Source organism: Pinus tabuliformis, chromosome 5_2, assembly GCF_031772625.1.
Source record: "Pinus tabuliformis cultivar Carrire ecotype Pingquan chromosome 5_2, CPIR1, whole genome shotgun sequence".
NCBI classification, from domain to species: domain Eukaryota; kingdom Viridiplantae; phylum Streptophyta; class Pinopsida; order Pinales; family Pinaceae; genus Pinus; species Pinus tabuliformis.
Window position 1 is genome coordinate 422,464,437 of NC_142306.1, and position 26,704 is coordinate 422,491,140.

Genomic DNA, 26,704 nt, shown 5'->3' on the forward strand with positions numbered 1-26,704 from the left:
GGCATTAAAAATCAACCCTCGAGCAGGGAAGGGTGCGATGCAATAAAGGCAGGCGGAAAGGTATTTAGAAATCGACCGGAGTTACGATTGCGACGGATCGAAATTGCACAACGACGAAGGGAACAACATGAAATTTCATCCCCGTCGCAAAAAGGTTGTGATGCAATCGCAATCGCATATCACAAGTGGATAAGAATCGGCCCCAGGTACTCGGGTTGTGATACGATAAACACAATCGCAACTCGCAGGAAAACAAAGTACCACATAAAAAAACCCCAGGACATCTGCCAATTGCTATCTGCGATAGGGCACGGATGCGATAAAGTATGGGTTGCAATTTATAATCTCCGTTGAGTCTGCTGATACCGATGCGATAGAGCGCTGATGTGATATAGATAATCGATTGTGATTGCGATATCTGACAGGGTGCGAAACCATCGCCTCTACCGCCAGAAGAGCCACTCCGCATGTGACCACTTGGGCCTTAACCGCGAGATAGGTGAGAAAGATGGCAAGACTATTGATTTCAGCGAAACTGCTAGATTTAACTCCAGATAATGAATGTAACTTGTAGCAAGCCAGATTTGGAGGAGAAAATTGTGGAAATACTGACATAAGTCATAACTAATAGCCATTTTTTGATATTCTGAACTCATTGGAACAAGGTTCGAGATCAAAGGATCACTTCTAGATAGGATTTTTGAAAAGTGAAGCTTATGGGTGCTCTAGTCAACCAGAGTGTTGATTCAGTTTAAGGAGGAGTATGAATATGGAAATGACCTTGCAGGGGCTTTCCAGCCTCCATGTGCTTTCTGAAGTAGCCATTACAATAGTGTTGTCGCTTTATTTCTTATTTTCTCTATATGTGTATGGAGAAAGAGACTTGTTTAAGTAATTCAAGTGGATTGTAGTATTGATTATGCTCTTGGAAGTTGGAGTATGAGGTCTTGATTTTAGAGCCCTTAGCTTGCTGATTGTTTCATGACTAACTATAAGTTGTCATGTGTTTAGAGTGAGAGTTCTTTGCAGAAGGATGTTTCCTTGAAGGGGAAACTAGCCACTCTTTTTGTCAGCACATTTATATACTCATTATTACTAAAGAATTTTGAGCATAATGAGAAGGGGTCATGCCTTTAGAGCTGATCCAAGGAGATGTAGCCCAGGAGGGGTGAACTCCTTTATCAATGGATGGTGTATTATTGTTTGATGCACGTTTCCATTCATTGTTTTGGTTTCATGTTTTAAGTTTTATTAATGAAACTACCTTAAGTAAAACACACATAAAAATCATGTTTTTACTTGCAATTTTGGAGTACAACCTCAAGCACATTTTTACATTTTGAATGGGGAATTAGCACAACATTACTAATCTGCTCCATTTCAGATCAGGTTGGTATCAAATATTAGGTTTGCTTTGTGCAAAGAGGAATTGACTATAGTATGCAAGTGAATGTGTTTTGAAAGGAGAGCAAGATTGTTACAATCTCTACCACCAAGTTCTACCTCAAATTGTAGTAGAAGCTTCAAGCAAAGGATGTCTTAAGGAGGAGAGCTTGCAAGAATGTTAGAGGATGTGAAGGATTTTCAAAAGGCTTTCTTAGACATGGAAGAAATGGTGAAAATTCTCTATGAAGAGAGGAATACCAAATTGCAAGGTGAAAGCTATAGATCTCCAAGTGAATGTTCTCCAAGGGAAGCAAGTAACAAGAATGGTGATAAACCACCAACTTCTCCACAATCTTCATGTTTTTCTAGAACTCTTATACAAGATGCTAGTGTAGAAAGTCCCTCGGAGAAGGTAGATGGACAAGTTTGTACCTTTTGTCCATGATGTGGAAGATGAGGTTCTATCAACACCCAAATTCAAGGAGCTGGAAGAAGAGAGCCAAAGAGTCTAAGAGGACACATCCAGAATCAAAAGGGAGTTTGAAAACATCTTTGTATGTCAATCAAAATATGAGGCAAATGGTAAGAATTTACAAGCTTCTTCCTTATGCGAAAGTGTTGATGTAAATTCATTTGCAGCCTTTGAAAAACATAGTAAAGGCATTAGATCCAAACTCTTGACCAAGATGGGTTACAAGGGAGGAGACCTTCGAGCAAACCAGCAAGGCATTAAAAATCCAATTGAGGCCAAGGAGAGGCCTAAATATGAAGGCTTAGGCTATGTTGCAAAAGAAGAATGGTCTTCTAGCAACAACTCATGGGTATCGTGTTCCTTTTTTTGTAAGAAAGGACATGAGGAGGCAAGATGTTGGGAGTTGCATCTAGAATTAGTTCCCGCTTGGTTCCTCAAGCGTAAGGAGGACTCGAAGTGCAAAGCATATCCTAAGAGAGATGAAGATGTTGAAGAAGAAGGGAAGCTAAATTCTTCTTTCCACGCAAGTTCCTCATGCAAGCAGCGTAAGCCAAAGGAAAACAAACAGAGATATCCGCTCTGTTAATTCAAATGTTGTTCATAATGGAAAACAACATGCATATTTGAATAACGTGTTGAGGAATATGTTTCCATGCACTTTTTTCCTTTCAACTAACCATTGTGTAGATAAGTGCGATAAAAGGAAAGAATTCATTAAGAATATGTTTATGTCTACTAGAATTGAGACTGAAAAGGGAAAATCTCATCCAAGGTTAAAGGCAAGTGAGCCAAGAGGAGCTCAAAAGAACTTTTGTACTCACTGAAATATCAGTGGGAATTGGGTCGAGAAGTGTTGGAAATTGTTTCCACAACTTCATCCTGGTAAGGGCAAGAAAATCATGCAAGCACCAGAAGAGGAAGTGACAAAAGAAAAAGTGACACAATATGTGACCATCCCTGAAGCAGCTTCAGAAGAAGAGAAAGTTCAAATAGAGGGTTCATTTTCCTGGTTGGGTAAGAAATGGGCAGACTATTTGTCAAGATGAAGTTTGTAAATTTCTGTTTTGCACTAGTTGTATATCCCCATAGTTGGGTAACTTGTAAAAGTGATGTTCATAAATAAATCAGTTATATGCAACAGTGTTTTTTTTAAGCATTACAATGCTAATTTGGCTTGTTGATAGTCAATTTGAATGGAAAATTTGGGAGTCAAGTTTATTCCATTTTGTAAAATACTTTCTCAAACCATCGATTTTAAAATTGTTGTATGAGTAGTTGTAGCACATTTAGTATGTTCCAAATGTGTTTAATGCTCAAGTTATACAATTATTCATTATGTGAGGCTTGTTTTGGTTCATTTGGCAAAGTCTTTTTAGGATCTTATCCTCGATAAGGATTTTGCAGATGAGCACCTTGGAATTCTTCTGGGGAAGGATGTTGTTGTGGATGGCCATAGTGACATGGACAAGCCAAGAAGAACATCGAAGTTGAATTCTTTGGTCAAGTTATATTTTAAGTTTGGCTTGAGAAAAAGCCAAGACAAGTACAAGTCAAGGAACTTCAAACATCAATTGGATAGAGTTTGGAAAAATGAAGGAACTGTACCTTCAAATGTTGAAAAACTGAAAGTAAACTTTTGGATATCAATAGTTTTTCAAAGTGTCAAAATCTTTATAATCTTAGCTTCATATCGAATAGCTCATCATTCTGAATCCAATGGTGCAAACGAAACTCAAATCCGAGCTCGTATGCAGAAGTTAGAGCAAGTCAAAGTTCAAGTTTGACTTTTCCACATGGCAGGGTTGGATGACATGGCAAAGGTCTCAACCAATCGGGAGGCACCAAGTGTCACTCTGTTGTTGGTCCCACAAATCGGCCCATCACATCACATATCGCAGGATAAATAGGTCGGCGTTAAAAATCGGCCCCCGAGCAGGGAAGGGTGCGATGCGATAAAGGAAGGCGGGAAGGTATTCAGAAATCGACCAGAGTTGTGATTGCGATGGATCGCAATCACACAATGGCGAAGGGAAAAACATGAATAATTGGCCCCAACACAGATAGATTACGATGTGATCGCAATCACATATCACAAGTGAATAATAATCGGCCCCGAGGTACCCTGGTTGCAATGCGATAAACACAATCACAAATCACAATCGCAACTCGGAGGAAAACAAAGTCTCTAATAAAAATAACCCCAGGACATCCATCGATTACAATCTGCGATAGGGCGTAGATGTGATAAAGTATGAGTTACAATTTATAATCTTCTTCGGGTCTGTTGATTAGATGCGATAGAGCGCTGATGCGATATAGATAGCCGATTGCCATTGCGATATCTGAAAGGGTGCGAAATCGTTGCCTTTACCACCGAAAAAGCCACTTTGCATGTGACCACTCAGGTCTTAATTGCGAGATAGGTGGGAAAGATGGCAAGACTTTGATTTTGGCAAAACTGCTAGATTTAACTCCAAATAATGAATTTAACTGGTAGTAAGCCAGATTTGAAGGAGAAAATTGTGGAAAGACTGACATAAGTCATAACTAATGCAATTTTCGACCAAATGGGATGCAAAAAGAGGCTAGATAACCATTTCTGGATATTCTAAACTCATTGGAATAGGTTTCAGGATCAAAGAAGAACTTTTGGATAGGATTTTTGAAAAGTGAAGCCTATGGGTGCTCTGGTCAACCAGAGTGTTGATTCAGTTTAAGGAGGAGTATGAAGATGGAGATAACCTTGTAGGGGTTTTCCAACGTCCAAGTGCTTTCTATAGTAGCCATTACAGCAGTGTTGTAGCTTTATTTCTTCTTTTCTCTATATGTGTATGGAGGAAGAGACTTGTTTAAGTACTTCAAGTGGATTGTAGCACTGTTTATGCTCTTGGAAGTTAGAGTATGGGGTCTTGATTTGAGATCCCTTAGCTTGCTGATTGTTTCATGACTAACTGTAGGTTGTCATGTGTTTGGAGTGAGAGTTCTTTGTAGAAGGATGTTTCCTTGAAGGGAAACTAGCCACTCTTTTTGTCATCACATTTATATACTCTTTATTGCTAAAGAATTTTGAGCATAATGAGAAGGGGTCATGCCTTTAGAGTTGATCCAAGGAGATGTAGCCCAAGAGGGGTGAACTCCTTTATCAATGGTTGGTGTATTACTGTTTGATGCATGTTTCCATTTAGTTTTTTGGTTTCATGTTTTAAGTTGTATTAATGAAACTAACTTAAGGAAAACACACATAAAATTCATGTTTTTATTTGCTATTTTGGAGTACAACTTCAAGCATGTTTTTATATTCTGAATGGGGAATTAGCACAACATTACTAATATGCTCCATTTCAGATCATGACACGCCTTGAGCAGAAAAATGAAAACCATCAAAGAAAAAGGGTTCCAATAGGTTAAAACCCAATTACCTTGCCACAGTTGTAACACTGCCTTTGACCTGGGTAGGGGTGAAACCCTGAGTTACTAGAGGTAAAATGCCAGTGAAATTTGACCCCTAACTACAAAACACTTGATGAGTAAACCAAATCTCCTTTGATTTATTCCCTCGCAATGTAACCACAACCCCTGTTGAGTAACCACCTAGTCAGTTTGTGACCACTTTGGACTATCTAAATTCCTCATTGGAGACAAAATTATCCATGTGACCAAGACTTACTGAGAAGTCAATCATTTCTGACTTTGCCATTATGTCAAAACCCTAAGAAATCGGTCAGAATCACCTTCAGAAACTTGACTCCAAACATCGTTGAAACTCTCTTTCAAGCCCTAGTATGCCTCCATGCCCTTAGAAATTTGTCTGTTACGAGCCAAGAAATTCAATAGGGAGCACAACAAGGAAGTTGATAGGATTTCTAAGGAAGGACTTCAACTTAATCGATGGCTATGGTCCATTGAAGTCCTAAATGATGAACACTTTAGTAATTCTCAGTTATAGTCACATGTTTTTTTTGGAGTTATTTGTTTTCATATATGTTGTTAACAGACAAATTATGGTACATTTTTTAAGCCTTTCTGCCTATTTTTCAGGATTATTTGATAGACTATGGGTAAATTGTATCCATCATTTTTCTAGACTGTTGTAGACCCCCTTTTTTTTAAACTAAAAAAGTTGCGCATGGAGCAACTCTCAGGCATACATAGTTCTGCTTGGGATTGGACCACGTGACTTGTGGGAACCAAGCCTCCACACATAATCATTGGACCACAGCCTAAGGACTCTCAGTCAAATGATGTACATATGATTATTTTGCTGGACAATTTGATTTCTTTAACCACTAAATGGATATGGGAAGATCCTATAGAGTACACAATTGGATGTGTATATTGAAAATCTAATTTTGTTTAACTTATAAATGAAATTTATGTTTTTCCAAGGAAAAATGAACAATAATGTTTTTTATAATTATAAAGAATTAACATATACATTATATATTGTATGTAAAATAACATATGACTTATGAAATCTCAAAATTCATAATCATATATAAATAAAAAAATTTGAAACCTAATTCATTTTATCTTTTTACATCATATTCAAACTCACTATAAAAATATCTTGAATCATTCCTCCAAATTCACATTTTTTTTAGGCCTACATTGTTATTGACACTCCATGAGAGAACATCATTAAATTGTAATCATCCTATTATTATATATACACCTTTGTAAATTAGAACATCATTAAATTGTAACTATCCTATTATTATTATTAAATTATTATATATACGCACTTGTAAATTAGAACATCATTAAATTATAACTATTCTATTATTATTATATACATCTTTGTAAATTATATTTATTGAAAAATAATATATATATTACAAACTTGTTTTAATTCTTAAAATTAAACTACTTTAAACTATATACAATTATTGGGTTGAAAATTTCCCAAATGGATAAATATTAATCAAAATACTATAAAAATATCAAACTCTTTAAAATGTAAATCGAGAACCAATCCTCCTTTTTTTCTTTTCTTCTTTTCAGTATGAAAAAAGCATTGTATATATCCATAGAACATACAGTACATAATGCATTTTATAATGCCAATACCATCATAGATCTATCTGATACTATCATTGTATCAGTCCATCCCAAATTCCTAGCACAATATAAGTCTGTCTAATTTGTAACTATGTACCACAGTGGTAATAATATGCAAAAATAATTGCTACCAACATTGGGCCTTTTTAATCTAGTTTGTAATCATCCATTTATATGCATGAAAAACATGTTATGTACATGAAAAAATGGTATAGAACAAGTGACAAAACCCCACTGGAAAAATAAAAATAAAAATGTTTAGATGTGTGCTCCTCCAAAGCGTGGATGTTATCCGGGAAGTGGAAGCACCCCGACATCTACCATAATATCACCCATATTAATTTATATATGCATCCCATCTAGTTCATCTTGTAGCCCCCTCTTAGACAGACGGTCCACATTTTGATTGAACTCCCGCCCAATATGCATCATTGTAGAGTCTCTGAATGTGGCCCAAAGAATCTCAATTTTCCTGAGCCATCCATGGAGCAATGGCTGATATACTTTTGTGCATCCCATTCCATGTTCTATGATAATACGAGCATCTCCAAAATGTGAATGGAAGGGATGTTAAGATAATGTGAGAACCAAAGAAGACCCCATAGTGCCACCTCTTCAGCCTTCATATTCGTGCCCCTGCCAGCACCCCAATGTACCCAAAATTCCTGCTCCTTTGATATAGCAATCCAAAATGCACATCCACGGTTGTTCCTTTGTGTCGCACTGTCAAAAATCCGTCTGGATACTCAATCTCAGGCCCTGTCTTTTTGTTATTAATCTTCTTAGACCCTGAGTTATGTTGTTTTCCAAATGTATACCACCGTATAATACAATCCTTCACCTGCACATCAATATCCCTGTATTTATCGAAAATTATTTTATTATGCCATCCCCATATTTTCCAGAAAAAAAGCAAGTGGGATGTACCACCATGAGGGGTTTTGTTTACTCCACCAACTCAAGCATTCAGAAATGTTGTCATATTGGTTGTAAGTGAAACCAATGAAGCTAGCAATGTAACTCCAAATTTGTACTATTATAGGACACTTTAGAAAGATATGGGCATTGTCCTCCTCCACATTCCTACACATTATACAAATCCTCGGCCCCTGCTAATTCCTCTTCTGAAGGTTCTCCCATGTCAGATTTTTGTTTTTCCAGACTAGCTAAAGAAAAAGTATGATCTTAATGGGAATTTTAGTTTTCCAGAATTTGTAGAACCAACATACCTCATTGTTTCATGCCTCTTGGTAGCAGAGGGTATTATATACATCAGCTACCACAACGCCACCTTCCTTCATTTTTCTGATCCATGCAATCTGGTCCCTGCCTGCTTCACGACAGACCCCAACTAATTTAATGCATGTTATAATCTGATCCCACTCTTGTGCCATCTACCCAACCAGTCCCATTTCCCACGCCCGTTTCCATATTGAAACATAACCCTACCATTCGAATATGGCCTGGCTCCAAAATAAGACCCCATGACTGTTGATGTGATGGACAAGGCCCTATGAGATACTTCTGTCTCTTTCTATGCCAAGTATATGGTCCATCTCGATTATTATGCGATCCCAAGTCTCTAGTCTCCAACATAGGTTCTGCACAAACCATTTACTGATTTTTTGGAAACTAAGCCAAATGGATGAGCCCAATGCGATCCCAATACTCCCTTTGTGCATCCAAGTAGGAAACTCATGGTCCTTTAGATACTTGTGTCTTATGATATTTCCCCATATGTCATCCCCAAATATACCCCTCCATAATGACTTCTGCAATAACGCCCATCCAAATCTCCACAGATTCAATATCCCCAAGCCACCCAATCGTTTAGGAAGGGAAATATGATCCATCTTAGCCAGGTGGAATTTGGTATTGTAGGTGGCACTAGACCATATATATTTGGCCATAATCCGATTCAGATACTTGATAATGGTGTGACGGAGATAATATAAATGAGCCTAGTATACTCCCAGCTATGTGATCACTGATTAGGTCAGTGTGATACGACTACCTAAAGATAAACATCTGAATTCCCACCCACTGATCTTTTTATAAAAACGATCCACAATCCACATCCAGTCATTTATCTTGTAACTACAGGGTTTAATATGATAACCAAGATATTTCATGCCCCTTGTCAATGTATCAGTTTCCAGCCCAAAAATTCTATGTATGTATGCAATAACCCCCGGATCACACATACTGTGTAGTATGATAGACTTATGAAGGTTCATGTACAATCTGGTCCACTCCCAAATTTTGCAAAAATATGAAATAAATTCATCCATGCAAACATGTTGATCATCCCCACGATGAGCACATCGTCAACAAAAAAACTATGTGATATCCTGATATCTCTACCCAAGACGAGTGCCTCAAAGTAACCTTCAGTCAAAGCTTTTTTGATGTGTAAGTTGGGCCTGTCCATTGCCAATATAAATAATAATGGCGAAAGTGAGAAACCTTGTCTGAGTCCCTGCCCTGCCCTGAAAAAATCAATGGGATAACCGTTAATAACAATAACATATCTAACATTTGTGATGCAAGCCATGATCCACTCAATATACCTAGTCTAGACACCAATTTTGTGTAGAACCATCCTTAGGTATCCCGAGTCTAGGTAGTCATATTATGCCTTCTGGAGATCGACATTCATGATAGCGACATTTAATTTTTTTTGTATGAATCGAATGTATGTTTTCCTGGGCAATAGCCACTGCATCATGAATTTGTCTATTCTGCAAGAACCCAAATTGCTCAGGAGATATGTGCTTTGACAGAGTGTGCTTAATCCTGGTTGCAATAGTTTTAGAGATGATCTTATAAATAAGATTACAGAATGAAATGGGTCTATAATCCGAAAAAGTAGTCGAGGATGTCCTTTTCAGAATGAGTGCTATATAGATAGAATTTATATGCGGATGTATGTAAACCTTGGCTCTCGATTCTTCCACCATATTGAGAAGATCCCGCTGAAAAATGTCAAAAAAGTGAGTGAAAATTTCAACCGTCCACCCATCTGGATCGGGGCTCTTTTCTCCCTTTAAGGATTTGAACACCTCGAGGAGCTCCTCCCCTAAGACCACTTTGAAAAGGTCTGAGTTTGCCTCCTCATCGAACATGGAGGGATATAAATGCACCCCCCATATTTGGTCTTCAGCACTAACTAAATCCCTATGATGGTATGCCCTCTCAAAATGATGTACTGTGGCTCTAATAATATATTGTTGCATCTGAAATCAGATCCTATTTGCATCAGTAATCTCCCATATAGAATTGTTCTTGCTTCTATGATTGGAAAATCTGTGGAAGAATTTAGTGTTTCTATCCCCTTCCCGGATCCATTTAGCTCTACTCTTTAGGCGCCAAGTTGTCTCATTTATTCGTAGAATTTGTTTCCTTTTAAGTTCCAATGATTGTATATGATTCCTGAGAGTAGCTATGGGATTATGCAATAACATCTAAGGGTGTATAGCATCCACCTCCGCCGAAATATCATTAATTTTTTCAATTGACTTCGTTTCCTCCTCTCCCATGCTTTAACATCCACCTTAAGTTTCTCCAGAATACGCTTCATGGGAGAGATATTTTGTACCTTGTCCTGATTCTAGACTTCCAGCACAAGTTTTTTAAAATCCAGGTCTTCCAGCCACACACGGTTAAACTTAAAAGGCATCCCACATCTGAGATCCCCCTGGCTCTAGTGAAGGATAATGGGATGATGGTCTGAGATATAACTATTCACAATATCTGATTGTACAGATCCGAGCCGCTCTACTAACTTTTCATGTAATAGGAAACGATCCAACCTTTTCGCCACATATCCGTCCCCTGACCTGCATTTTCCCAAGTAGGAAAAATCATAGAAGGGCATATATCAACAAGGTTAAAGTCAATAATGATGTCTTTAATCTGCGCAGCCATATTATCAAATTTCTAGTTCTCCCCCATACCTCGTCTAGACCAATGGTACAGTTCAGGTCCCCAGCAATAACAAGTGAAGCCAGTCCCAAAATCTCCGATGCAACTATTTTATTCCAAAAGGAGGTCTGGTCTCTGTATGGTGCATATACATTTAATATATGTATGCGACCTTGTAAACCTCTGATATAACTAGCAAGGAGAATGCACACAAAACATGAGTATGCCTTCACCCTAACCCATTGTGGGTCCTAAAGAGCCACCAGAGCCCCCAAGAGGCCTGCAGTATCTATGGCTATCATGTGCTAGTCAGGGAGCATCTTCCTGAAATATTCAATCACTTGAAGGGCAGAATGCATAGTTTCCTGTAGAAGAATGATATAGGGACGAGATGAAAGAAAAAGTTCCTTAAGGGCCAAATATTTTGGAGCAGCACCTAGACCCCGAATATTCATGGATAGGATGAAGTTCATGATAGCTCGGGAGTGGGCATCTGTGCTCTAAGGGCCCGATGAGAGGTAGTAGATGCAATAGGAATGTCAATGAGAGCATGTGTGTCACGCTCCCAATTCTTTTTTCATTAAATTGGCCGGGTGCGACACTGCCTAAGTAATTAAAATCTTCCATTGTTAGCTTACTTTACGAACTATAGAAATTTTGAATAATAAACACTTATTCAATAGAGATTATCCTGATTATACACTATTGCAGAATACATGCACAATACATAATCTCCTCTACGTTGATCATCAATTTAGCAGCATTAAAAACAATGAAACATCAATTGCATGCACACATTAACACATTATGTAACCCGGGGAAAGCTTACAGCTGAAAACCCCACACTATATGTATATTAATGATTGAGAACATGTAACAATACATAGTACAATACTCCTCACAAGTACTTAGTACTATCTCCACCTGTTACACACAAAACTAGCTCAGATCTGATCAATCACTACTCAAATCTCCTCCACTGCTTTGCCTGCCTCCACTGCACAACCCTGCAAGAGAATCACATGATCATAAGCTACAATTGCCTTGATATTGGCCCACACTGCGCAGTCCTCATTGGCATAACTCAATCCCATTGATTGTGCAAGATCTCATGCACAACTATAGTCACAACTGACCCTTTCACTTACCTCTAACACCTGTCTCTGTTGAACTGTCCATGCACTGAGTTAACTGATGTATTCTTTAGTTACTTTATGAGTTAATAATTAGTGAATTAATTTATAATTAATTCACACAACTCATCACTAGTGTATTCTACAGTTAGACTAAATACAACTAGTTTAACTAAGTCAAACTGAACACAACTCCATCAACTCCACATCCAACTCCACAGAACTCACATGCATGAGTTCTAACTGAAGTCCTCCATGCAATAGCTCAACTAACACATAAGAAACCACGTGATTTTTTCTATCAGCTGCATGTGCCACATCCGTAGCTTGAACTGAAGTGCTCCAAGAGAATAAGATAATGTTTAGAGTCCAAATATTACTAAGGGCTAATAATATTTGACTGTTTCTATTTTTAGCATGACAGTCTAAAATTATACTCTAATCACTCCGCTGTGAACCAAAAATAGAAGTCCATCTATTTTTCCCAACATGACCAATCATCCATAAACAACATCTTGCAACTCATAGACCATGATCCATATGTCTAAAAATAGACATAGTCTAAAAATAGATTTTGCGCCAAAAATAGCCTGCGGGCCCACTTAGTGAAGGCGACTCCTTTCCACTAAGCTCCATCATCTTGTTGCATTCTCAACATTCCCTCTCAACAAGACATGGATTATCTGCAACCCCTATCCTACAACTCTGGAATGTTCTGCATGCAACACATTTGCCCGGTCCACTTGCTCCAACAACACTTGGAACAAAAACACTCCCAACTAACCACTCTATTGGGCTAGGAACATACTCTGATGCTGAAGCTATACCTACTGCTGACAAGTGCTCCCTCTCTGACATCTGCACTACTACAACATCTCCATGCATCTCGCACCATTGCACACCTCTCTGTGCCACCTAGCACTGTGCAAAACACTTGTGCCTCTCGCATTGATGCAGCCTGCTAGCTATGCACTGTCCTAGGATTCCTTACACTGTCGCTCTCTCTGTTGCTCCATCTACATCTATCTCTACCCAATCAATCAGTTCCTGCTACTCCACATCGGGGCTCCCGTAGCAAGGTCTCATCCAAGAGGTTGGGTACCTCAAGGATCCTGCCCCTCCTCCTTGGGACGATCAATCCACATCACCCCACCTCCTACCTAGAGGTATGGCTGCATGTGATCCCTCAACCCACCTGGCTCAAAGTTTCCCCCTACTGGAGGTCTCTGCATGAGTAGATGTCTCTACTCGATCTCCTCTCAGCTTCCCTTGTTGTGGCTGCTCCACAACCTCCTGAAGCTGCTACACCAATCGTGGCTCCTCCACAATCGTCTGAGACTTCTTTTGGCTCTGCATGTTGAGAGGTAATATGCACTCCCTCTCAACCACCAAGTCTCCATCAGTTGCCTCGCTGCTCAAGGCTTTGCATGCATCTTGAACCTCAAGAGCATACAGGTTCTTGACCCGTGAACCAATCTGCTTCACCTGTCTAGTGATGATGTGTCTAAGGAAAACCTTTCCCTTACTGAAGACTACATCATAGCCTCTATCTTCCAGCATCGCGATCGACACCAAGCTTCTGTTCAGTCCTGGTACATACTTGACATCGGTCAAGGTAAGGCGAGCTCCATGCTCCCTCTGAAAAATAACCGTGCCTAGACCTAAGACACTATACTTCTCATCATTACCCATCGCTATGAGTATCTGGAGATCTTTCTCCTCCAAAGTACTGAACAAACTTTTGTCACCAGTCATGTGGAAAGAAGCTCCACTGTCAAGAAACCAACCATTTCCCACCATGGATGAAACCATGCATGCGAAGAGTGTGAAGTCCAACTCAAACTGTGAAGCAAGTGAGGCTGCCTCACCTTCAGATCCTTCCTCGGATCCCTTCTTGGACTTCTTATTTAGGCAATTAGTAGCATAATGGCCCAACTCATGACAACGAAAGCATCTCACCTTCGACTTGTCAACCTTCTTCCCATCATTGGAAGAACTGGATTTGGAAAGAGAACCCTTCTCCTTCCCCTTCTTCACCTTACTCGCTAAGGCACAGTTCTCCTCATCATGCATGGATGAAGAACTGTCTCTGGTGCTCCATCTGATCTCCTCTTGCACAAGATCCGACCAAAGTCTCTCCCATCCTGGCAATTTCTCCCGACCATTGACAGAGTCCTGATAGGAATACCAACTCTTCGGAAGACCAAGGAGAGCCAAGCTCACCAAGTCCTCATCATCGACAGTCACCCCCACACTTCCCAGCTCATCTCGGCATTGGGTGAACTTCGTGAGATACCTGGGCATACTGTCTCCATTCTCACACTTAATGTTTCTGAGTTTATCCTTGAGCGCCAGCTTCCTCTGATCGCTCTTGATTTGGAATAGATCTATCAACACTTTCCACATCAAGTATGGAGAAGCCTTTCCATGCAGGCTAGACACAATGTGATCCTTCACGCCCTCCAACAGAATCCTTCGACACTTTGCTATCTTCTTTTGCCAAACCACAGCTTCAGCAGCATCAATAGGTTTTGGGACCTCGGCCTCTATGAAATCCTTCAACCCATTATCATCTAACACTGCCTCCATCCTGTCTTTCCATGCAATATAGTTCGAGTTGCCTTCAAGAGCATACTCCAATCGCAATCCGTTGAAAGACATTTCAACTTTGACACCAAGAAAACACTGCTGCAAATTCGAATTCCACCAACTCCAAACTCAACCGCTTCTGATCTAAAATTCGTGAGAACAAAGTATTTCTTGTACAGAGATCGACTGTATGGGCATTCACCGGATATCTCACCTTCCAAAAGAAGGATGAATCCAGAGGCTACCTAGCCCGATTACAGACTCTGCCTAAAGAAATAAGATGTAAACACTTTCTGAATAATAGATCTGATGATCAACAACTCCGATACCATGTAGAAATTTTGAATAATAAACACTTATTCAACAGAGATTATCCCGATTATACACTATTACGGAATACATGCACAATACATAATCTCCTCTATGTTGATCATCAATTTAGCAGCATTAAAAACAATGAAACATCAATCGCATGCACACATTAACACAGTATGTAACCCAGGAAAGCTTACAGCTGAAAACCCCACACTATCTGTATATTAATGATTGAGAACATGTAACAATACATAGTACAATACTCCTCATAAGTACTTAGTACTATCTCCACCTGTTACACACAAAACTAGCTCAGATTTGATCAACCACTGCTCAAATCTCCTCCACTGCTTTGCCTGCCTCCACTGCACAACCCTGCAAGAGAATCACGTGAGCACAAGCTACAATTGCCTTGATATTGGCCCACACTGCGCAGTCCTCATTGGCATAACTCAATCCCATTGATTGTGCAAGATCTCATGCACAACTATAGTCACAACTGACCCTTTCACTTACCTCTAACACCTGTCTCTGTTGAACTGTCCATGCACTGAGTTAACTGATGTATTCTTTAGTTGCATTATGAGTTAATAATTAGTGAATTAATTAATAATTAATTCACACAACTCATCACTAGTGTATTCTGTAGTTAGACTAAATACAACTAGTTTAACTAAGTCAAACTAAACACAACTCCATCAACTCCACATCCAACTCCACAGAACTCACATGCATGAGTTCTAACTGAAGTCCTCCATGCAATAGCTCAACTAACACATAAGAAACCATGTGATTCCTTCTGTCAGCTGCATGTGCCACATCCATAGCTTGAACTGAAGTGCTCCAAGAGAATAAGATAATGTTTAGAGTCCAAATATTACTAAGGGCTAATAATATTTGATTGTTTCTATTTTTAGCCTGGCAGTCTAAAAATAGACTCTGATCACTCCGCTGTGAACCAAAAATAGAAGTCCATCTATTTTTCCCAACATGACCAATCATCCATAAACAACATCCTGCAACTCATAGACCATGATCCATATGTCTAAAAATAGACATAGTCTAAAAATAGACTTTGCGCCAAAAATAGCCTGCGGGCCCACTTAGTGAAGGCGACTCCTTTCCACTAAGCTCCATCATCTTGTTGCATTCTCAACAATGCCTTAACATTCATCTTAAACATGAATAACATATTAATGTGCGGAATCCATTAATATAAAACATAAACAATGTAGAACGGCAAGAGAACAACATCACATGTAAAATCAATCTTTTATTATGTGAGAGAATTTTTACAATGACCAGGAGTATAACTCAACTGGCGTTACACCCGCGTTGGGCGCCCACCCGTGCAAGACCGCACGGTGGTCTCACCACAACTCCATCATAAACATAACACAAGTCTTCTTTGTCAAAGTGGGAGGGCGCACCCGTGCACGACCCTCGCCCACAATACAACCCAAAACCTGTTCACAAGACTTGGCGGGCAGCCTTGGAACACCCTCCACCCTCGCCTTCAACCATCTCCCAAATCTCGTGCAACCCATGTACACCGCCCAGTAAGCGGGCGCATGGCTTGCGCCTTTGCTGCGGTCTTTTCACACCACGCACTTGTGTTTCGGTGATTGAAGGTCAAACTTGCAATGCTCAAATGCCTCCCTTCCATCGCATACATATACGATGTCTAAGTGTGGAGTTATGCCTTCGGCCGACCCTCGTTTATGTCTTCCAACCGTGCACTCCCTCAATGTTATAACGTCTTTGTGTGGGTCGGCCCGCCCATGGCGCGGGACCGCCCACCAACATCGCTCCACATTGTTTTCGCTCCTTGGTCGGCTTGTGAACGAGCTCCCCTTGGCTCGCCCCTATAAATTCGAATGCCAATTCGTCCACATAAATATATGTCACGCCTTTGGTCGTTCTCCGCGGTTCTTATATGACTTAGTCGTTTTCGCTCGGTGGTGGGAGGCGCGCCTAGTTGCCTATCAACCGTAGGGCGTTACATCCTCCCCCACTCGAAATCATTGTCACCCTCGACAATCCTGACTGCCTCAATATCTTTCGTTCATACTTTGCAATCTTCTTCTTCCATCTCCAAAGCGAGTCCTCTGATTCCCAACTTTCCTCTTCCGATGCATTCTTTCATCTGACAAGATACTCCCATTTCATGTGGCAACTAATCCCTATAGTTATGTAGCTCAAAATCTTATCCAACTCCAGTCTTGGCTTGTCCACAAGCCCGGTTGGTCCTCTCGGTGGTTCAGCTCTCTCTGGATGATCAGCATCAACCCTGCATCTCTTCAACTGACTCATGTGAAAAACCAGATGCTTCATGTGCATATGGTGTGGAAGCTCCAGCTCATAAGCAACTTCCCCCACTCTCTTCTTCACTCAGAATGGTCCCTCATACTTCCGTGTCAGTTTGCTCGCAGTCCCCTTGGCTAGCTGAAACTGCTCCCTGGTAATCTTGAGAAACACCATATCTCCCACACTGAAGTGCGCATCCCGTCTTCCTCAATCAGCCCATTTCTTCATTCTCCTTGCAGCTTCGTGCAAGCGCAACCGTGCCAACTCCAAGGTCTCATCCCAAGCCTTCGTGAACTTCTTCGTATGAGGACTCCTCAAAAACCTCCTGTCACTACGGTATGCGGTGCAACCAGCATTTGCCCATTCATCAACTCAAATGGATTATACCCCGTCGTAGAACTCTTTTGAATATTGTAGCTAAACTGAGCAATATCCAAGAGTTCAAGCCAATTCTTCTTATCAACCGTCACATAATGTCTCAAGTAATCCTCCAGCAATGCGTTGATCCTCTCAGTCTGCCCATCTGTCTGTGGATGGTAACTCGAACTCATCAACAACTCTGTCCTGACTAACTTGAACAATGTGGTCCAAAATCTACTTGTAAAACGCGGATCTCTATCCAACATGATGCTCAACGACATCCCCCAATACTTCACTATGTTCTTAAAGAACAACTCCATCGTCCGCTCAGCTCCACAAGGTATCTTTGTTGGAACAAAGACAGCATACTTGGAAAAATGATCAACCACGACCATTATCCCGTTATACCCCTGAACCTGTGGCAACTGAGTGATGAAGTCCATCGAGACACTCATCCATGGTCTCTCAGGAATCGGTAAAGGCTGCAACAGTCCTCCTTGCCTCTGAGTATCTGATTTGTCCTGCTGACAAATGATGCACATATGTACATACTCCTCTACATCCTCTCGCATCTTCTCCCAAAAGAATCCTCTCTCTCCAACAGTCCTCTCTCCAACGACGAATCCCTGGGTGGCCAGCCCATGGTGTCGTGGCACTCCTTCAAAAGGTGCCTCCTGAGTCCAGATGACTTTGGAACATAGAGCCAGTTTCCAAAGAACAAGAACCCGTCTCGTAGAAAGAACTTTCGTGTCTTCGCCTCCTTTATCTGCTTCACTATATTCTGCGCCAAAGTATCAGTTTCAACACTTTCCTTGAGCTTATTCTGTATCTCTTCTGACATCTGAATTCGACTCCTACTCCTAGCTGCTCGGTCTTCTCCCTCCGATGCTACAAGTTGTCCCTTCCTACTAAGGGCATCTGCTACCGCATTGTGTCTTCCCGGTCTATACTCGATAGTCATGTCGAACTCTGCCAAGAAGTCCTGCCAACGAGCTTGCTTCGCAGAAAGCTTCAGTTGTGATGCAAAATAACTTGCTGCAATGTTGTCAGTCTTGACAACAAATGACTTCCCAATCAGGAATGCCTCCACACATGAAGACAATGAATGATCGCAGTCATCTCCTTCTCATCGACCGGATACCTCCGTTCTCCATCCTGCAACTTCTGACTCTCATACACCACCGGATGCCCATCCTGCATAAGAACCCCTCCTATGGAAAAATCTGAAGCATCAGTGTGTACCTCAAACGGTCTCTCGAAGTCAGGCAACTTCAGTATCGGTGTTGTAACCATCCTCTTCTTCAAGTCATCAAATGCCACTTGACATTTTTCTGTCCAACTCCACCTCTTGTCTTTCTTCAATAGGTCTGTCAGTGATGATGTTACCTTGGAGTACCCCTCTACAAACTTTCATTGGTAGTTGGTCATGCCCAAGAACGCCCTCATCTCATGGACATTCTTTGGTTCAACCCAGTCCTTGATCGCCTTCACTCTGCTCAGCTCCATCCATATGTACCCTTGACCAACAATATGCCCAAGGAATGGAATCTCGGTCTGAGCGAACACACACTTAGACTTCTTCAAGAACAACTGATTTGCCCTCAGTGCCTCGAACACCATCGCCAAGTGCTTCTTATGATCCTCCATGTTGTCATTGAACACCATTATATCGTCTAAGTACACTACTACGAACGAATCCAAGTATGGTCGTAGGACATCATTCATCAAAGTTCAAAACGTAGCAGGAGCATTACACAACCCGAATGGCATAACAAGGAACTCAAAGCTACCATACCTTGTGACTATCGCGGTCTTCTTATCGTCTCCTTAGCTATCCGCACCTGATAATACCCATGCCTCAAGTCCAGCTTGGAAAACACTCGGGCTTTCGCAAGCTTGTCAAAGAAATCAGCAGCCAATGGCAAAGGATACTTGTTCCTTACCGTCTGCTTGTTCAGTGCACGGTAATCACAGCACATCCGTAGCTCATTCAAATCCTTCTTCCGCTAGAACAATACCAGAGCTCCATAAGGGGACCTTGAAGGTCTGATGAAACCTGCATCAGCTAACTCCTTTAGCTGTCGTTTCAATTCCTCCAACTCAGGTCCTGACAACCGATAAGGTGCTTTAGCTGGGGGTTGCTTTCCTGGCTCAAGCTCAATGCTATGGTCCATTGCACGCCTTGGTGGAAGCTTCTTTGGTAGCACATCAGGCATCAAATCCGCATATTTGGCTAGTACCTTAGAAATCTCGGCTGGAACAAGCGTCCCCACTCCATCACCTTCGACATCCTTAAACATCACCGCATATGTCTCCATATCTGACTCCTTCATAGCCTTCTCCAAACTCAGTTCCGAAACATGCTGCACCCTGACTTCCCTCCTTTGCCTATGAGTGGGCAAAGTCCAAGTTTGTAACTATCCAACCAACACCACCTCATCACAGAAGGGGACAACAATAGCCCTGTTGCCCTTCATGAAATCATGTCCGAGTATCATATCAAAGTCGTTCATCTCCATCACTGTGAAGTCCAACTGACCCTTCCAATCTTTATCTGCGCAGGCACTTCGTGTGCCAAACCCACCACCTTAGCTCTAGAGTTCACTGCCTTGACTTCCACATTCGATGGGAAAATCATCAGTCCAACCTCTTTTGCTAACCGTGTCGTCATGAAGTTATGAGTGGCCCCCGTGTCCACGAGAGCTTGAATGGTCTTGCCATGAACCATCAAGTCCATGAAACCCAGATTGTTAATCCATGATTTCTCCATAACTTTTCCCTGCATACATGTTTGTTCTCTGCGTTCATCAAGCAACGGCTTCACCACCTGTGAACCTGCTCTGATACCACCTGTCACGCCCCCAATTCTTTTTTCGTTAAATTCGCCGGGTGCAGCACCTCTTAAGTAATTAATATCTTCCATTGTTAGCTTACTTTACGAATTATGCCTTAACATTCATCTTAAACATGAATAACATATTAATGTGTGGAATCCATTAATATAAAACATCAACAATGTAGAACGGCAAGAGAACAACATCACATGTAAAATCAATCTTTTATTATGTGAGAGAATTTTTACAATGACCAGGAGTATAACTTAATCGATGTTACACCTGAGTTGGGCGCCACAACTCCATCATAAACATAACACAAGTCTTCTTTGTCAAAGTGGGAGGCGCACTCGTGCACGACCCTCGCCCACAACACAACCCAAAACCTGTTCACAAGACTTGGCGGGCGGGCGCCTTAGAACGCCCTCCACCCTCGCCTTCCACCATCTCCCAAATCTCGTGCAACCAGTGTACACCACCTAGCAAGCGGGCGCATGACCTGTGCCTTTGCTGCGGTCTTTTCACACCACGCACTTCTGTTTCGGTGATTGAAGGTTGAACTTGCGATGCTCCAAATGCCTCCCTTCCATCGCATACATATACGATGTCTAAGCGTGGAGTTACGACTTCGGCTGACCCTCGTTTATTTCTTCCAACCGTGTGCGCCCTCAATGTTATAATGTCTTTGTGTGGGTCGCACTGCCCACCAACATCGCTCCACATTGTTTTCGCTGCTTGGTCAGTTTGTGAATGAGCTCCCCTTGGCTCACCCCTATAAATTCGAACGCTAATTCGTCCACATAAATATATGCCACGCCTTTGGTCGTTCTCCGCGGTTCTTCTATGACTTAGTCATTTTCGCTCGGTGGTGGGAGGCGCGCCCGGTTGCCTATCAAGCACAGGGCGTTACAATGTGGGTCAGATGAACAAAAAGGAAGAGGTCGAGCGCGTCCTCTGCAGTGTCTACTTTCTCGATTCTATTTCCGACGGATGGTGATATTGCCCACCGAGGAAGCACTGATGTGGTGGGGCGATGAGCCAGGAGGCTTGTGAATGGTGAGGGTACGGAGGTCCAAAGTCTTCTTCTGGAGAAGGATATCTATGTCACTATCCACCGAGTTGGTAGGTGAATATAAGGGTGAAATAGGTGATGAAGGTTGGGTCCTATTCCCCGGGGTTGAATGTGAGGCACGTGTAGGGGGGCCAAGGAATGTACGTAATATGTGATGTGGAGGGTGCGTCATATGTCATTAGAGGGGGTGGTACAATATTCGGAAGGGCCGAGTCAACACGGGAGGGAAGGGGAATCTTGTCCAATGGGGGTGGTAAGGTGTCATCAACCGTAGAAGTACTAGAACCTTCAGGGTCCAGGGGGATGAAGGAACAAGAGTGGGGGCAGATTCATCACGTTGCACAAAATGAAAATCAGTGGAAGGGAAAGGGTAGGAACAGGGCGAATTACCTAATAACCGTTGTGCATCGTCCGGATGATTTGTCACCCTGTGACCATTCATAGGAATAGCATATTGAGCATCAACCTTCTCCCTCGAACCGAAACCATGTCTCTTGTGTTTCATACGCCTGTCGCCGAGTCTGTGAGGACACTGTGCTATAAGATGCCCAGTATGATGACAAATAAGACACCTAAATGGAACACCCCAGAAGTCCAGCCACTGCATTAGGTGGGTGCTCTCCCATTGTAGCTCAATGTGGTATGAGAATCTTCCTCTATATTCCTTTTCGATCAGGGTCCATGCAATTCTCTTATCTTGTGCACCCAAACACCGTGGGTCGACATAAACAAACTTTCCAATTGCATTGCCTATATCCATGAAAACTTGCCGAGTCCAAAATTCAATGGGCAAACTGGGCAATTTGACCCAAATTAATTTGTTTTGTGGCGTCTCCTTTAAGGGATTAAACCCAACATACCAAGAATGCAGAGCCAGAAAGCTCCTCGCCTTTATCCATGGAATGGCCTTGATTTTCAGTAAATCATCCTTGCTGAGGAAATGGAAGTTGTGCCAGTCGCTCAACAATCGCACCAACGTAGCCATCTAACCCAGTAGTGACTTCCATTTAGTTTCTACCCAGCTCCTCATTTCGACTTCACTTAATTTAGTGAAATACCATTTGTCTACAAGCGCCCTCTCCTGCAGACTGTTAACTCGGTCAATCAAAAAGTCATGGTCGAAACTAAGCATAGGGGCCGGGGTGGTAATTTTAATAGATCGTGGTTGATACTGGGTTCGACGTCCCTTTACGTCATGGAATACCTCATGTGATCCAGAACCTACATGTCCACCCCCGGTATGTGTATCGGGGCGCCCATCGAGCGCCAAGTGTCCGAATCATTGGGACCGCATGCTCCGACCCAGAAAATTGACGGTAATTTGATTCAGCTTCTAGCATGGCATGAATATAGGCCTCATGTGCTGACGCTAATAAATCTATTGTGTTACAAGCACTCAAGATGTGACGGGAGTGAATATTAAGAAAAAAAATTAAAAAACAGCCTTTAAAACCAGTGAGAGCGGTAGGAATCGAGAACCAATCCTCAACCAGCTCCATAAAATCATAAATCTTATCTCGAGTCCTGAGGCTACATTCCCTTGTCACGCTGCTGATTTATATATTACACTAATTGGGCTTCAAGAAACTAACATAATTTGTTGAGAACGTCACCCTTTTATCTTCCGCAATCAAGAGGAAGCTGCGAATTTGAAAGCGCGAATCCTATTGACAAATAAAAGGCATGATCATGGGGCTAACAGTATACTCAAGAATCTTAGTTCATAGATTCACGGGAGTCTAAAATTGCATAACAATTAGATCTTTCACAATTGTTTTTGATGGGGAAGAATCATTTTATGGTTTAATATAATATGTAATTTTGTAGATTAGTTTTTAAAGTTGAAATTTGATTGATGTAAGTCTAAATAAAAAATTAAATAATTGTATAAAATATTTAAATAATGTAATTCATAAAAAAAAATTATACCTAAGAAATTGGATCTTTCTGAATTCATGTTAGATTTATATTTAAACTAAATCTTTCTGAAGTCATGTTAGATCCATATTTAAAATAAATCTGTACTAATGTACAAACATATTCACTTTATCTAAACAATACACTGTTATCTGACTATATTTGGAGTCAAATTCTGGGCAGTTCTCCATTGCATCCGGATAGAATTTATAAAAGTACAATAGAAATAGTGTTGCAAGTCCCTTCAATTTGGAGAGCCTCCCTCAGCTCTGCAACTACCTCCCTAACGCTCGGCCTATAAAACGGTTCAGCCTTAACACATCTCATGGCTACTTTGGCAACACGAGTGACTGATTTTATGTCGTAATTTCCACCCAACCTTTTGTCTATAATTTCTTCTATCTTACCAGGAATTGCACCCATCTCCACAAAAGGTGTAGCCTGTAAATAGCCTCATATTATTAATGCTAGTTTTTATGCGCTACAAAACCTTTTTACTACCATTAAAATTGTAATGATCCGATCCCTTACCCATCGAATGATGTTTAGTTTATCTAAAGAGAGTTTTGCATCAATAGGTTGTCTACCACATATGATCTCCAGCAAAACCACTCCAAAACTATACACATCACTCTTCTCGGTCAACCTTTCAGTGCTAAAAATACCTGTGAACAACACAATCCAAATTATTTCTTAGCCAAAGAAATACCCCAAAAAGGAACTATATGAAATAGTAAAAATGTGTGATATACTCTGGGTCAAGGTATCCTGCGGTGCCTTTCACCATAGTGGTAACATGAGAAGCCTTCCCAGCAGTCCATATCCTTGAAATACCAAAGTCACCAAGTTTTCCTTTCAAATTGCTGTCTAGAAGGATGTTCGCTGTTTTTACATCCCTGTGAATAATTTTTGGGGTACAAACTGTGTGCAGGTATTCCAGTCCTTCAAAAACAAATGGCATGGTGGGTGGATTACATGAGAAAATTGATCATATATATGAAATATAATTATATTAATAAGTAAAAAAAATAAAACAGAAAAAAAGAAAGAAAGACTTGCAACTCTTTAAGGTTTTGAAGTTTAGATAGCCCGTCTGGAACACTGCCATTCAGGTTGTTGTTTCCTAGGTGTCTGCATTATGCAGAAAATGATTGTTAAGTGATCTTTTGCGAAAATTCACAGGGGAAGTCTAAACAATCGCCAATATTAAAAATATCAAAAAACTATGTTGCGCAGAAACTTACAGTCTCTGCAACATCGTTAAATTGGAGAATTCTGGCAGAGATCCCATGAAATGATTATTATCAAGGACCCTGGGTGGTTATTACAATATCAATGGATCATAGCCAATACTATTAAAAAACAATTTACAGTATAATTATATTTATAAATAGAAAAAAACAAACAAAATAGGTAAAAACACAATCTAAAAGGCTGTCCCTTCTTAACCAGCTTCATTATATTTATATTTAGAGTAAATTATCTGAATCCAGTTTAATTTAAAATTTATTTGGTGTTTGTAAGTGATTAAGGCCACTTAAATGTTTTGATGTTAGTTTTTTAATCCATACTTTAATCTGATAAAATATCGATATATTTTATCCCCATCCTACAACATAGAAAAACTTGAATTTATATTAATTTTTAATATATTTGATTTCAAATTTATATTAATTTTTAATATATTTAATTTTAAAAAATTAAAATTTTAAAGTTTTTTTTTTTGTTTTGAAGTTCTTGAATATTATAACAATAAGTTATTATAACTCATGTTCTTAGCAAGAATTGGACGTTAAGTGAGAAAAATGAGAGTACCACCCAAAGTAATTTTAGAAATATATATATATCAAATTATTTTATAATTAAAAATTATTTATAATATATCATTTCATAAAATTATTCATATTAAAAGAATTATTAAAATTTTTTTGTTTATGATTTAAAAAAACTAAATATTTCAATAATATAAATTTTAAATATTTCTAAAATAATTAATATAAATTTATTTATTTAAAAAAATTCTAAACCATTAATATAAATGTTTTATAATTAAAAAAAATACATTAATACAAATTTAGAAATTTATGAGAAGTAAATTGTAACCAGAGAGAAAAGAAAAAAATAAAATTAGTCGCACATATACTCACATGTTAACTAAAGCAGTCGATTGTCCAATTTCCTCAGGTATCAGTCCTGTCACATTCCTACAACAAAAGGATTTTCATGAAACATCACAGTTTTACAATTCCGTATAAATGCAATGAATGGTAAACAACACAAAGACTTAAACTTACATTTCAGAAATTCTTATTGCAGAAGAGTCGTGATTACACGCAATCCCATCCCACTCGATCAAAAAGCAAGGATCAGAAATCCATGCGCTCATATCAAACATCTCTTTCATGGCGACGAGAGTTTCAACTGTAGTTTAGGAACCATCTGGTCAGATATTCAATTATGATACTTAACCATAACCATATAAAAATGCAATCAATGTACGCGCAAAGGAATCTATGGAAAATGTGCATATAACTCATATATTATTTTTATCATTTAAAGAATATGATTATGAAGGAATATTTCTGCATTTGCTCAGTCAATTTTTTATATGATCTTGTACATTAAATTTTTAAATATTCCTAAAGTTTAACAAATTAGAAACCTTAAACAAATTAAAACTTGAAATAAATAGTTAATTTGGAATATCTTGGAGATATGTTGTCGGTTGTGTCAAAGAGGCGAGCGCTATTTCCACCTCCATAGAAACATAAATGCTACGTCTTTATAGCCCTCCTTACGTCATCGCATGTTCCATCTCGCGACCCGACCATGCATCCATCTCCAACCTTCGGCGATTACATCTCACCAAGCTCCGGCGACTCGCCGTTTGCCGTGTTTCTGCCGGTCTAGCTGCCTGCCTCCACTGCAGCGATGGCTTAGGGGTATTAATCACATTTAATGGCATTAGCACTCACCACTATCCTTGTGTCTTCCATTTACAACTCAGTTGTACTTCAAGCTTGAACGTGGAAGCCTTGGGACAAGACATAGATCGCAGGTTCGACCCTCATAAACGCGTTACCAACCACCCTCATATTCTGCTCAAATCCAAAATCTCGACAATTCAACCATTGAACAAATTCCCAAGGAGCTCCGATGAACAGAGGTTACAGAGGGTGATCCCTGCAGTGCATGCAGCACCCCGTCTACTTTGAAACAGGTATTTCTCGATTAATCCCCCTGTGTTTTTGCAAAACAGGCTTAGCCTACCAAAAAACCGCAGCCTTATACTTAAGTTGGGAGGACTCTTTAGATTCTTTATTTTAACAAGTGGCTA

General features: G+C 40.3%; 1 protein-coding gene across 1 annotated transcript; it reads right to left on the reverse strand.

Moving 5' to 3' along the window:
* Positions 1-23,574: 23,574 nt before the first annotated feature.
* On the reverse strand, positions 23,575-25,771 carry LOC149159387 (putative LRR receptor-like serine/threonine-protein kinase At5g48740). The gene is made up of 5 exons (XM_089434287.1): positions 25,662-25,771; positions 25,515-25,571; positions 24,145-24,263; positions 23,899-24,032; positions 23,575-23,808 (listed from the first exon to the last, which is right to left on the reverse strand). Exons 1-5 carry the CDS (start codon positions 25,769-25,771, stop codon positions 23,575-23,577), a joined length of 654 nt encoding a protein of 217 aa, XP_089290413.1.
* Positions 25,772-26,704: the final 933 nt, after the last annotated feature.

Coding starts and splice junctions, on each gene's coding strand:
- LOC149159387 (XM_089434287.1), bottom strand. CDS start 25,771: ATGAAAGAGATGTTTGATATGAGCGCATGGATTTCTGATCCTTGCTTT. Junction 24,264..25,514: donor TCGACTGCTTTAGTTAACAT/GTGAGTATATGT, acceptor AATTATTCACAG/GGATGTAAAAACAGCGAACA. Junction 24,033..24,144: donor TGTTACCACTATGGTGAAAG/GCACCGCAGGAT, acceptor TGTTGTTCACAG/GTATTTTTAGCACTGAAAGG.